Source organism: Symphodus melops (genome assembly GCF_947650265.1).
Source record: "Symphodus melops genome assembly, chromosome: 11".
NCBI lineage: Eukaryota > Metazoa > Chordata > Actinopteri > Labriformes > Labridae > Symphodus > Symphodus melops.
This window is the reverse complement of record NC_136701.1, coordinates 12,298,628-12,312,713: the sequence shown is the minus strand read 5'-3', so window position 1 is coordinate 12,312,713 and position 14,086 is coordinate 12,298,628. Positions and strand designations below refer to the sequence as shown.

Sequence of the window (14,086 nt, the reverse complement as noted above, 5' to 3'; positions counted from 1 at the left end):
TAATGCGTGCACATATATTAGGCTACTACAAAAAGTTTAAAGTTTTAATGGGATAAAGGACCGACAGAAGTAAAGGTTGTGTTTCGTTTCGTTTCCAAACTGCGCGTTCCGTCTTTCCCCACTGCGCACACACACGCACACACACGCACACACACACACACACACACACACACACACACGCGCGCTCTCTTGTAACAGAGTTGGATTTATAATAAATCGTATGACTACATATATTAAAACAGACTGTCCGGTGTCTATTACGCTCACACTAGAGAATATAACAGAGGATTCCAGCAGATCAAATCATTAAACGCTTTCTGTCTGCGTATATAATATTTTATGTTAAACAGCCAGAGATTTAAATCATTAATAAGGAAACGTTTTTGTGTCTGATACCGAAATATTCAACGTGTCTGTTCGATCGTTTCTGAGGTTGTGAGAATAATTCACCAAAACACACTATGAATAATCAGCCACTTACACTGTGCACCTGAATGTGCGCCGCTCAAGTTACAAACTATAGCAGGGAGGCATCCTGTCTGTTCTCACTCACTACCACGTATCATTACTCCTCTTTAATCATGTTTTAGCCTGTTTTTTTGTGCTTTAATTCTTTTGTGCTGCCTTCTAAATGTTTGTTTGTAAAGTGTTTGATGCTCTCGGTGCAAGACAAGTTCCCCCAGGGGCAATAAAGGCTTCATTCATTCATTCATACACGGACGCATAAAGCCGATCAAAGCAGAGTCAGAGAACGGGACTCCCTCATGTTACGTCATATGACGCGTTGTTGAAAAAAAAGCACGTTCTAAACGGCTATGCTAAAACAGCCACTTTCTCCTCTAAATTAGAGCACTTATGTGTTGTAGAACATATTAAAAAAATAACCTACTTATTTTACAGCCATTAACAGACTATATAAAATATTAATTAAAAAATTTTTTTAACCTGCAATATGCTCTTTAAATATCCTCCTTTCTTTTAATGTGGCGGTTTTGAGTGAATCGTGTGCAAACTTTGTTGTTCACACCTGTTCTCTGAAACTGTAACTGGCTTAATGATGTTCAGATTTGAAAAGTATATTGATTTATTTGTGTTTTAGGTTTTGATGTGCAGTTTTGTTGAACTAGACTGTAAGACATGAGTTTAAATTTTCACTCTGATAAAATGATCTATAATGTGCCTACCGGCTACAACCCATTACACCTCTGTGCTAAACATGAATTAATGGTCTTTCTGACAGTGTGATGAAAAGAGATGGACTTTAATATGAAACATGACTGGGATCTTATTAAACTCATACGCACACTTAAGGTCAAGAACAGATTGTTTCCCTCCAACCCCTTTCTTCTTTTTTTTTATATAACAAAGAGGACGTTTGCCTGTTGCTGTGTATCAGCTTGAAGGTAGAGGTAAGATTTTTCCATCTCACTTCATGGGATTGTATATTCTCTGCAATGTTTGGAGACACTCTCTTGGATAATGGCCACATGGCAGCTGGCGCCCTCCCTCAGAGGATTCTTCATAATTGCGGTTGGTCTGTATTTATTATTGACGTTTCTTTCTTTTTTTTTTCTCTCCTGTGGAATGACACAAAGTGCTGCACTTATGGGCCGTGCTTGTTGGAAGGAAAAATGTCTGGCATTCAAGCCAAAAAAATCACTTTCAAAATCATATTGAAAATGGAAATGAGTGAATGTAATGCTACAGGGTTTGCATCAGTGTTTTAAAGCATTAAAACAACTATACTATACTACTGTTAGTTGAGGGAAGCTGGGATCATAGGTGTCGCAGATCATGGAATACTCACCTGCTCAGCTGATGAATTCAATCAGTTGGGACAAATACTGGAGACTGAATGTGAGGGAGCGATGACGATCATTCACTGCTTCAACAAGTCAGCAGTGTTTGAAGACTTCCAAACTTTGACATTAGTTATTTAATTCCATGGGCAAACGTGCCCAGCAATCACAGGCTATGAACATCCGGAGAATATTTATTAAAAAGTCTTTTGCAGATCATTTAAAGGCTGCTTTATTAGAGGCACCTTGCTTGTACCAGGTTGGACCACTGTTTGCCTTCAGAGCTGACTTCATTCTTTGTGGCACAGACTCGACACGGTCGAATCTATACAAACGCTTGTTATTGTTCTGATGGGAACACACTGCACAGTGGATGGATATTTGTTTTGGCTTTATAAACAATAGGAGTTATGTATATTTAGACGTGTAGCTGAGCTGATTGACGGGCAGGCTTGGTGTCGCCGTTTGTCAAAGGGCTTAAACCTTCCTCGGAGTAGGTTTGACGGAACGTTAGGCTGCGACTGGTTTTCCGGCCTCCGCTGATTAGCCTCAGAAAAACCCTGAACAGAAGGGTGACGTCACCCGAGCTTCATCCATGAAGGTAGTCCAGTCAAAACAGAGGTCAGGAACAGAGTAGAGCATCTTCTTACCTGTCAGGTTGTCCTTACATTACCATGTTAACTCAGGGGTAAGATTTTATTATTGATTATCAATTAAAAATGTAATCTATTCTTTTCTTTTAAATCTTTAGCCTCATGTCCTTCTGCACAGTGAGGCGTCTGCAAGCTCACCTAAATGACTGAGACCATCTGTTAGAACAAATAAATACAACCTAAATAAATGAAAACATGATACTTGGTCATGGCCTCCGTGACTCTTAACGGGGCATTTTTCTGGAACCTTCTCTTCTTAACCAGCCCATGTTTTACGCTTTAATTACACAAAACCTCCCCTCGTGTTGATTCTTCCAAAGTGAAGCTGACGTTCCCATTATCTTTCTGTGTTGTGACGCTGTCTACTGTCTATCACACAGTCTTCCTCCACGATATGCATTGACTGACTGTGTCTGTATTGTCATTGTTCACGCTTCTAACGCAAAAAGAGCCGTCAGCCGCGCGGCAGATCGGCCTTCACCTAGGCTGTAAAGGAACGCGCGGCGCGTCGTTCCCTTATTGTGCTCACATAAAGCCGCAGCCGTAAACACAAAGCCCTGCATGTTCCTGCTCACAATGGCCAGTAAATGTATAATGGATTGTTCCATTTATCATAGCAAGCGCACACAAGCAAACAACCTTATATGTCCATGTTGGGAGCTTTTATGGAAGCTCATTTTCCCCGGCGTGCGGAGAAAAATGAGGCCTTTTTAGTTTCTGACATTATAGCATTCCTGGGCAGTCGAAAGCAGCTACAGGGCAGTCAGGACTGGACCGGAGCCAGAGAGCAACAGTAACCTTCAGAGTGTGCAGGCAAAAGCACTGCCATGTTTTTAATGGCTACAACGCTGGAATAGTCCAAGTGAGACCCTTCAGTGCTCTGAACGGACTTTTAAAGGATGTTTCCATAAACAGATGGAAGTCTGAGGTGTAGACGCAGATACTTAACTGTTGTTATTGATGCAACAAATATCAAAGCTCGTTGGTATTTCTGTGAGTTTTTCTTCACTGGAGACCTGGACAATTATTGTTTTTAAAGTCCAGCAGTGCGGTCTTAAACCATGTTAACATAATAGACTGTAAAAAAAATCCAATCTTACTGTCCCCTACTAACCGCAGTATAGTTCAGCTGTTCAGTTTTCAGAGCGAGTTTGTTGAATTCTGACCCTTCAGACAACTTTCAGGATCGAGGATTCAGATTAGTTTGGTGTAAATACGCTTGTCAGAAGGTGGACATTGTGAGCTTTATGTTGTGCGTCATGTACAATAGTCCTACTTACTTTGAGTGGCAGACAGTTATTGGCTTCTCTTTGATATGAATGTTCTGTTCCCTGTATGTCCTCACAGTGCTTGTTTTATCCCCAAAAACAAATCACAAGTGTAAATACCACAAACAAAACGTCTGGCGTGCACAGAGAGAGAATCAGACATTTGAGCCTCTGGAGGAGCTTCAGATCAGCCATACACCGTGTTGAAAATGTAAAATATCTTTGACCCTTTTGGATGCGGGGAAAAAAATGAAATAAAAAAAAAGGCTGTGTGACTCCAAGACAAAATACAACGTCCTTTTTAATCCCCATTTCCATTCGCTACATGTCAGACAGTAAGAACATGAACGAGAGAGGGCAACATACAGAGTCCAGTCACTGAGCATATACACTGTAGAGAGCCACTTCCCAACAATAACACAGAGTCCACTATGTTCCCGGAGCTGTCTTTGTGGAGGATGTCTCTGATCTCTCAACGCGCGCGGGGTGGACATGCAGTGAAATATCTGGAGGGAGAACTCCGCTCGCCAATCATCTGCTCATTCACAGTTAGGTTTGAAAAGTGCACACAAGGTACTGATCTGGTACGTAGCTCAATGAATAAAACGTCTACTGCACGTCTGTAAAACACCATAACACGCAGTGTTACAGAGCTCAATGTAAGACAGCGGTACTTATCATCAGATGAAAAAATAAATGACGTGACATATCAATATTCACAAAAACTATTGGCATTGAATTCACAATATATACAAATTCACAACTTGGAAACACTATTCTGACTAATTAGAATCGTTGCCATTTAGATAATAATCATTTGTTCAGTTTGTCTATTTGTCTAAGGCTTTCTACCCATCAAGAGATTTGCATCAATGCTGTCGAGATTATGTCGTATAAAACATATAATATTTAATGCTGTACGGAATAGCATAAATATATCCATATAATCATTATGCTCTTAATATACTGTATCTTATAGGATGACATGTTTCTGCTGAAGTTAACTCTGGCCCTGTGAGGGAAAGATTTACCACAGAAATAAAAAAAAAACAAACCCACCATCATAACCAAAGCTAAATGGCAAATATACAGCAGAGTCCTGTTTCATCGAAACCACTCAGGAATAAAACACCCGAAATTACCACAAACTCTTACAGTCAATACGACATTTTTACATGCACATTCTCTCGCAATGCTTTTTCACTTCCTCTTTTACGCCCGCTTGTTTTTGCAATCTGGCACTAGGCGTCATGTCTGAGCAGTTTGGATGAGAGAAATTCTACTGTAGTCGAGTTGCAGAGTGCAGAGGTCGTCGGGCTCTGAAAGCGTTTTTTTTTTTTTTTTTTTGTAACTGGCAGCCGTCTTGCAAAACACAGAAATCTTAAGAGATCTTCAGGAAATGGATCAACAGAAAGAATATCTTGATTCATATTGATAGGTAGCAGCTGAAGATTGATTAATTTCCCATGATATAAAACAAGGAGACACATTTCGTATCACTATCAAACAGTGACATGTTCACCTGGTCTGTAATTATAAATCTGATGTCGGTATAAATAGTTGATGAGATCCAGAGTGGAGTCTCTTTGCAGTGTCTGCTTTCTCTATGCTATGAAGGTGATTTGAGTTTCTATAAATCCGTGGTAAAAAAGAATTCTGTCTTCTACATTGTATCATAACTTACAAGTCAACCATAATGAAATCAGTGCACATGTTTATTTAGTGGCACTGATGCACTTTGAATCCTAATAAAACAGACAAGAAACGAATATCTTCTCATTCTTTTCAACGTTAGGTTTTGATTCAGCTTGAGGTTACTCGTTTGAAAAGTGATCCGAACGTCTCCGAGGTAAGAACTTAATCAAACGCGTCCATTCTTTTTCTCATTAGTTTGGAAACATTTGTCACTGAGATGAATGCAGAGCCAGCGGTGCGAGTGGGTCACATTCCACCATAATAATCCGAACACTCCGTACTACTAGACCAGGGTTAGAAAAAAAAAAAAAAACCCTTTCAGAGTGCTGTGCTCGCCGTGAACTGTCAGCACAACCAACACTGTTTGCCGTACGGTGCAGTGATGTGTTAGTCATGAGTACAGAAACATTAACACTAAGCCCTATTTTAGTGTGACAAACACCATTATTGGAGGTTGCAGACATACACGTGTACAGATTGTCATGCATTAACCTATGACGGATACATTGTACATGTTTCGTGTTATTAACACCTTTTTGTGAAGAGGCAAGGACGCAGTCGCACTCGTTCTTCGCCGCTCGCCACTGAAGACGCACTCTGAACGGATCCGCTGCACGTTGGCGTCTAAAGTACAGTGTTCATCAGAGAGTCCATGCTCGATGTGATGCAAAGGATCCCGAGTGCATCCAGTAAATAAAAGACACACAGTAGCTTTAGACTCCAAAAACATCTGTGTAAACACAGAAAAAAAAAAACACAAACCAAATGCAACACATAACAGAAACACACATTTGACTTAACAAACAGAAAACAAAAGTTGGAGACAGTCACCACAACCGGAGACATATCGGATTTAAGGACAGTTATTTGAAAAGTGCTATCGACCTTAATTTTGCATGTTATTGGTACTGAATCCATCATTTAGTTCATTAATTGAGTGTTGTCGGGATCAGTCATTTACAGATTTGAAAGTTCTAATCTCCAGTGATGAAAGTATCGCCAAAGTTTGTGAAGACACACGACGTGTAATTCGCCTTTTGCTGTCGACAGCAAAACACAAGAAAAGTACAGCATACGTAGACGGATCAACTCGATACCAATAACATCACACAAAGAAGTAGAAAAAAGGCAAAAAAAAAAAAAAAGTTCAACATGAAACCAAATCTTTTCTATGAAGGCAGAAAAAAATACAAAATCAAATTATAGCCGAGAATGGCTCCACTAACAGAGAAAACAAAGAAATACAACATGTGAACTAAAGAGTGTGGAGGATTGAAAGTGTGAAACATCTCGCGTTCCACAGAAATAAACTGCTATTCAGAATGAAAGTCCAGTCTGAGGTAATGGTTTGTTTTGGACCGCTCTGCTCGTGGAGATGTCGCACCAGTTAGCCAAAACGTAAAATACACACGATAATTGTTCTGGACTACGCTGGAGCCTTTAATCTCTTTGCTTCATCTTTTCACAGGCAGAGGTCTATTAACCTTCCACACTAATGGGCAATTTTACACCAGGTGCCCGTGCCCAAGGGCCGAGGAGGGGTGGGTGGAGGGGAGCCTGTGGACACCAGTTAGTATGTAACACACACACACACACACACACACGCAGACAACTATTTGTGTGTGTGTTACCGCGTCAGAGCGTGTGTTTATTCACCAAGGCACATACTGTAGCTCCTCTGTCATCGAACATACTCGGCCAGTTAAAAGAATAAAAGCCACTGGACTATAAAATGTACAGGCAGCCCCCATGGGACGCCGAAGCAATCCCCCCGTGATACTGCGCTGGGTTTGTTGAGATTCAGCGCGCGCTGAAGGCCAGACACTGACGATTATTAATGATGTTCCTATAGAACCTATACAGACCGCCCCGGAGCCCAGTACGTCAACCGAAGGCGTTTTCTGATGCATCACTATTGTGTGTGCGCGCATGCACGTTAACTGGATGGATGTGTCAGAACCTTATCAGCGGTTAATGAGCCACAATGAAAACTTCAAAGGCATGCTCGCTCCGACTTGTTCTAAGCGAGGCGGGGGAAACATGTCAAAGCGTAGTGAAAAACACAGGTTGACTACGCTACGGAACAGCAAGCAATCAAGATACAGCAGAGGGTCACTTGGTTACTCACAACAAGGGGAACAGGGCCAGAGCTAAGAGTGGAGAGAAGGAATGCTACACAAACACAGTCTGATGTGACCGTGTGCCCCCCCCCTCCGAGGTCCGACTTCATCTTCACGTGTATCTTGACCAGATGTTAAAATTTGCCTTCCATCTACACAGACGTGCAAAAATATCAAAACACAAGAGAGGAGAAAAAAGAAAAAAGCAGACGCACAAAACAGGCGCACACGCATTCAAACACACACGCACACACACACACACACACACACACACACACACACACACACACACACACACACACACACACACGATAAGATGTTATGGACTGGCCTCCTGCTAACCTGTCTACCCTCTAACACAAACAGATGTAGCCTAGCTTTTTGGTGGGACTCAGTTTAGGTTGTTGGCCTTCATGATAGCGGGCTTTCTGTTGACGTATGTGGCCCAGTAGCCTAAGTTGAAGATGAAGAACAGGACAGGGAAAATAATGCGCGATATCTTGTCCACTTTGCTGACACGGTTGTAGGACTTCTTGGCCTCCGTGTAGGGGTCATCCATTCTATGCAGATAGTTGTGTTTGGGGGTCGGCGCGGGGGCACTCTTGGAAATGGTGGTCAAACCCTGGTCTTTGGCCACATTGATGGCGTACGTGGTTCCGACAATGTTGAAGGTGTTGTTTGCCTTCTTGGACAAAGTCGACGATTCTCTCCTCTGAAAAAGAGAGAAGGCAGTAAAAGGTAAAAGGTCGTCAGGAGCGAAGCACCAGACTCAACAATACTTCCATTTGAACTCATGAAGAGGAAATAGAAGCAACACCACGAGACACGACACACACAAGAACAAAACAAAAGCCTAACCATATCTTTAATCCTGGCCATGTTAGCCTGAAACGGTTCCTGAAAAGAAAAGTAGAAAAGAAAAAAAGTTTACCAATTATATTAAAATTACCCAACTTACATACTCTATTCATCAGTATCTAGCTGGAAAATCCTTTAACATTTTACGCTATTAAGAATCAATTTAAATCGGCATCAAACAAATCTGGACTGCAGACAAAAAAGCCATGATAAAAATTCATTCTGAACTTATTATCTGGCCTGTAAAATTCCGACTGCAGGAATGGAAACATTATGATATTTTGCATCATTGCAAAACCAGGCTGGGCTGGCGTCTGATACTGCTCACAGTAGCGGTAGCAGCACAGAGCAGGATTAGAAACGAAGCAAAACAAGAGCGCCTGAAAACATGTCTGACAAACTGTATCCATGAGAGCAGCCAGGCCTCTTCAGGCAAACAGCTTGCCATAAAACAAACACGACAAAGGCTGTGTGTGTGATAAAAGCTGGCTGCAGAAACTGTCGTCTTCCTCGAGAGAACTCTTTGGACTGTCTTTCATGTCGAAGTAGGAACGGGGGAGACCAGATCTTATTTGCTAAATTGGATGGCTCAGATGGCTAAACTTGCATCGGCGGAGGATGCCGTCAGCTTAAAAAGAGTCCGGAGAAGTGAAAACCATCAAAGTGTGAGAACAAGTAGGGCACTGAGATTGATCACCGAGCACGCTTTTAGTTTCCTGTGTGGCGTTGTAAGACCTTGTGCTGGCGAGATTTTCCTCACACCATTCCCACCCCCCCCCCCCCCCCCCCCCCCCCGCCTCCCCGCGGTGGCCACTTTACGATCTTGGAGCAAATGAAAGCGTCTCTGTGTGTGTCATGTAACAAAGTGTTTCATTTCCAGCTCTCCCTGTTTTCACTTTGCTTTTCAGCCCCAGCTTTCGTTTTTGCTCCACTTTTTGCAGCTTCATTTAATTTTCCTTCCTTTTCCTTTGACTTCATCTTTTTAATTAGCATAACTAATGTCCCCCTCGTTCCCCTCCTCTGAAATGCTTCACGGTGGATCTCTTCCTGCACACGGCTCATCATCACATTTTTTTTGTTTTTTTTTGTTTGGGTCTTTTGTTCCCAAAATTCATTTGGAGTCACAAATAAAAAGCAGGGGGGAAAAAAAAGCTGTATGTGGAACAAGACGAGAGTTTGTTTTTTTATGAAGTTTCATTTTCTGAACTGGAGCACTTTGTCCCCTCTGTGCTCAGGGAGTAGTGACGTTCCGGCTTTTTGAAAACGTCTTCTTTATGGTTTAAATTAGTGTGAGGTACTGTATAAGTGAGCAATGCACTGAGCTAACACAAAAGATTAATTCAGCAGATCACAAGGCTTCAATAAAAGATAATACTTCTTTGCTTCTCCGGAACACTAGCTCACTTGTGCTGTGGTAAACAGACTCAAAGTCTGACCAATCAATAGAGCTGCCACCCAGAAATACAGCTTCAGAGCACCAAAGCAGACAAACTGTCTGCTAAACATTATGCTAAGATGGCAAACAGTGTGAATTATAATATGAGTTTGCAACTAAACCTAAACGTGCTGTTTCTGTACAGCGTCCATTTTTTTCTCTTTTGGTTTTTAAGCAATGGATCAGTTGAAGTGGCTCCACTATGAGCTGAGGGATAATAATCATTTTCTCGGTCTGCTTTGTTTACAGTTGGCAAAAAGGTTTTGATCTTAGAATACAACCTAAACCGAGCTTTACAAACATGATAGCAATGATACAGGTATTCTGATCCTTATTGGAAGAGAGAAATGGTTTTGGAAGAGGGCGATGGCCAATCATAGGAGTCAAATGTGACAGCGAAATGGGATAATACGCAGTGGGTGATGAGCTTGTGTCTTGGCTGATGGAGGCATCAGGACTGAGGAAGATGAGCTGATACGATCGGCGGGGTTCGAGGCGTCAGGAGGAAGAGGATTCTCACAGCTCATCTCTGATACTGAGAGGTTTGTGGAGAGCTCACAAAGCTTGCAGACAGCTGATTTCATTAAAGGACAATTGGTGAGAACCCAATTGTTGAGCTGCTGGGGGTGGGGGGGGGGGGGGGCGTTCTGATGTCATTAAGTGAAAGGGGTAGAGAGAGTCTTACCCCCCTAGATAACTAAACTTTCCCCTGATATCGATTCCTCCCCATCTAAAGCCACCAACAGCCTCCTCGATCACAGCAACGGCTTACATCAGCAGGAAAAAAGAGCCAATGACTGCTAAAACACGTCATATGACCTTAATCATAGCGCCCTGAACGCCTCAGACGACGGCATTAGGAATGTTCTTTGCCCGGAACCCTGACAAAACGAGTCACGCAAAGTCGTTTTCTGTCACCTCTCAGCCTGACTATCGTCTGCTGCAATTTACTACGACTAGTTTGTGAAACCACATGTGGTGTGTGTGTGTGTGTGTGTGTGTGTGTGTGTGTGTGTGTGCAGCACACAATGTGCTCCCGACCTAAGATTTGTGTGCCCGATCCAAAGTCATTTGGCAAACTGCAGGAACAGATAGCCGGCCAGAGCGGAGTGCAGCCATTGACCTTGTCTTTGTTACTTCAGCAAATTGTTGCATCAGAATTTCTCTGCGAGCGTGATTAGGTACCCTCGGGGTAATTGTGCCGTGCTGTGTCCTGCTGTTCAGAGCTCAGCGTGTGCATGTGAGCGTGTAACTGAACCTTGTGACAGTCTGTCTCCGTCTTGAGACTGGAGATGAGGTGTCTGCATATTTAGTAGCCTCCAGTGTGTGAGCTCGTGGGCGGACAGAGTCTGTTTAGGGAGCCGCAGTGTCTCTCATTGTGTCACTGGGCATATTCTTTTACTGTAATTGCTACTTGCGCTACAAACTTTTTTTTTTGTCGGGTGGTAATTGTGCAGATTTCCTGTGCTTGATCTCACATCTGCAGGCTGTGTTACAGGTCAGCGAAATGTACTGTTGAATATTCTCGCGGTCTTTGAATCGAAGCTTCTTTTTCCTTTTATTTCGTCTTGTGTTCCTCTTCGTCCCTATCAGACTGAATTCATAATGATACAAAGAGGATCTGCACTTCAACATATATGTGTTGAGAAGATCATTTTGTTTTCTGACCCAATGAACAAATTACATGTCCACATTCAGGTCTGATGGTTCTCTCTAATGGCAAGAGCTCCGGTTCTGCTGTGTTCCAGGTTGCGGCGTGTATTTAATTAGAAAATGATAGAAATCTGACAAATTGTCCCCATTTCATCTCTTCTCAATATATCTCAAAACAGAAAATACATCTGATAGTAAAATAAAGGAGGACACCATATATCTACAGTTTTAACGCTCAATATGCTGTCCAGGGATTGGCTGATTGGAGATGCAATGACATCATCGACATCCAGTCAGTATATGAGCTGTTTGACATCTAAACTTGCTTCTGCCCTTCTCGATCAAAGTTTGAGATATTCCTGACTTTTTAATCGTTTTTCTGATTTAGTTCTTGTTAGTTATATTAGTGAGTAGTTTTATTGGTTTGTGCTTCTTTGTTTACACGTGGGTTGATGTTTGTTTCTGTTGTTCTTATTCATTTTTTTTCTTCTAAGAAAGCAGCTAAATTGGCGTAGCATCTGAGTCCAAGGCAAATTCTCTGTGAGACATTAAAGTCCATTGCACAAGATCGTATCATGTGACTAACCATGGTAGAACTTCCCAACCATAATGATACCGCGTTAGGAAACTGCGACCATTCCAGGAAGCTATTGAGCAGGTGCGAGGCACTCAGAGGAGGAGTTAAGAATAAAAGCCTTCAGCTCATCAGACTCATTCAAACACACCAACGTGTTTGAGCCTTCATCAGGACGGGTACAGAATGGACACCGAGCGACTTCCTCCAAAGATTTACAACCCCGTCACATGATCAGCAGCAGTCACATGATGAGGCAAATCGACCACATGACATCAAAATGAACACATGACAGCCAGGCAAATGAAAACCACAACAAGAAGACACACACAGTATGAATGTTGGCACGGTTCTATGAGTCTGTCGCCTTGACCAATTAAAGGCTTTTTTTTTTGTTTTGTTTTTTCACTACCCCTCTACTCAATACCTTCCAAGAGACAGTGTTACATATTTAAATGGACCATCCAAAACACATTTGAGAAAAATGGCTGCTGTAGAATGTGGTGAATCAGCCAAAGGGTTTGCAAAACATTCCTCCAAAAAATAGGAGCAAACAAGTTCCCTCTAAAAGTTGATGTTTTATTCAGTGTCATGCTGATCGATGATGGCTGGCTGTGTCTCGACTAACGAAGCATCGTGATCAAATGTTCTTACTAAGTTTACATGCGCACCATGTTCCCCTTAAGGTCCATATTCTGGTTAAGGTGATATTCCCAAAAAGGTGTTTACATGCTCCGCTGAGCTACCGGAATCTTCTTCCCCTTTACATGTTGATCAGCAGCACTAATCGTAGTAGCAGCTAATCGAGGGGCGTAAATAAATCCTTGAAGTAGCATAGGATCATATTCCAACTAACGACTCAATATCCCGGATGCTACAGGCGTATGCCAGGGGTCTTATAATTGGAAAATGAGCTTAATCGGGTTACAACAATTGGAATGAGGGGGTTTACATGACTCGTAGGGAATCAGAACCGTCATTATTCCGATTTAAAACAGGAATGTGGCATCTTTCTCTACCTAATGAACATAAAAACTGATACAGTCAAGTTTAATCAGGTGTCATGGAGAGTGTGGAAATAGGGAGCCAAACTCGCCACCAGATCATTTCTGTAATAAGCACACCTTCAGCGGGGGGGGGGGGCTTGCTTGTCAAACAGAGTGTTAAGTGACAAAAAAAGGGAAGGAAATGGGAGAGGAGCTCCATAACCAGCAAGGTAAATTAGTGCACATTGACTCGTCTGGAGCGCTACATTTGAGTCCTTAAAAAAGAAGCAGCCTGCGGGCGATGAAGTCATCCTTTAGATCCGGTAAGAGCGCTGGCTGAAACCCTGCTTCTGATCATGGCTGGGGATGGCATTTTTAAAACTACAATTTTCTGAACTTCAACTTCTCTCCTGAAAGAATTTATTTCTTCACTGTGTCCTTAAAAAAAATCCATCCAAATCCATTTCAAATATGTAAAAAAAAAAAGAAAAGAAAAGGGGAGGGAAAAGCATGTGTTTGTGTCGCTTTCCAATGGCTCGCTTCTAACTGGGGAGTGCGATCCAAGTGCATTGTCTCCTTCTGTGACCCCATTCTTTTTTTCTTTTTTTTTTATCTATCATGACAACTGCATGCTCAGCACAGCCCCGGAGAACTCAGCTCAGGCTGTTGCTATTAAGACGAGGCATCAAAAGGAAAAAAAAAACAAAAAAAAAAAAACTTTCCCCTATGATGCTGCAAATTATCACTGCTGACTGAAAAGTTCTGTGGCAGCAATATGCAATCCTGCCAATCACTCAGAGACCAAATGTCAAGCTTAAAAAAACCCCCGGAAAAAAGAGTGTGCTGATTGTGTCAAACAGCTGCTACATTAGTGACAGAAAATAGATTTGTGGCGCTGTCTGTGGCAGCAGAAGAAATCCCTTTCTCCCGCTGTTTGTTGCACGTCTGATGAAAGCAACAGAAATGCAGTTATTGCGATAGTTTCATGACATGTCAATGTTACTGGACGACATTGTCTGCAAACATACAGCCATAACGTCTTCGA

General features: G+C 42.1%; 1 protein-coding gene across 4 annotated transcripts in view; it reads right to left on the bottom strand.

Moving 5' to 3' along the window:
* Window positions 1–6,648: 6,648 nt before the first annotated feature.
* The window catches only part of gabra3 (gamma-aminobutyric acid type A receptor subunit alpha3), a 104,275-nt gene continuing 96,837 nt past the window's right edge, over window positions 6,649–14,086 (bottom strand). For 2 of the 4 annotated variants that reach the window (XM_079355213.1, XM_079355215.1), the window contains 2 exons: window positions 8,394–8,432; window positions 6,649–8,247 (listed from right to left, as the gene is read on the bottom strand). In XM_079355213.1, the coding sequence (XP_079211339.1) occupies window positions 7,927–8,247; window positions 8,394–8,432 (360 nt within the window). In that variant the 3' untranslated portion in view covers window positions 6,649–7,926. The remainder of the gene's footprint in view (window positions 8,248–8,393; window positions 8,433–14,086) is intronic. The other 2 variants (XM_079355214.1, XM_079355216.1) reach the window with 1 other exon arrangement.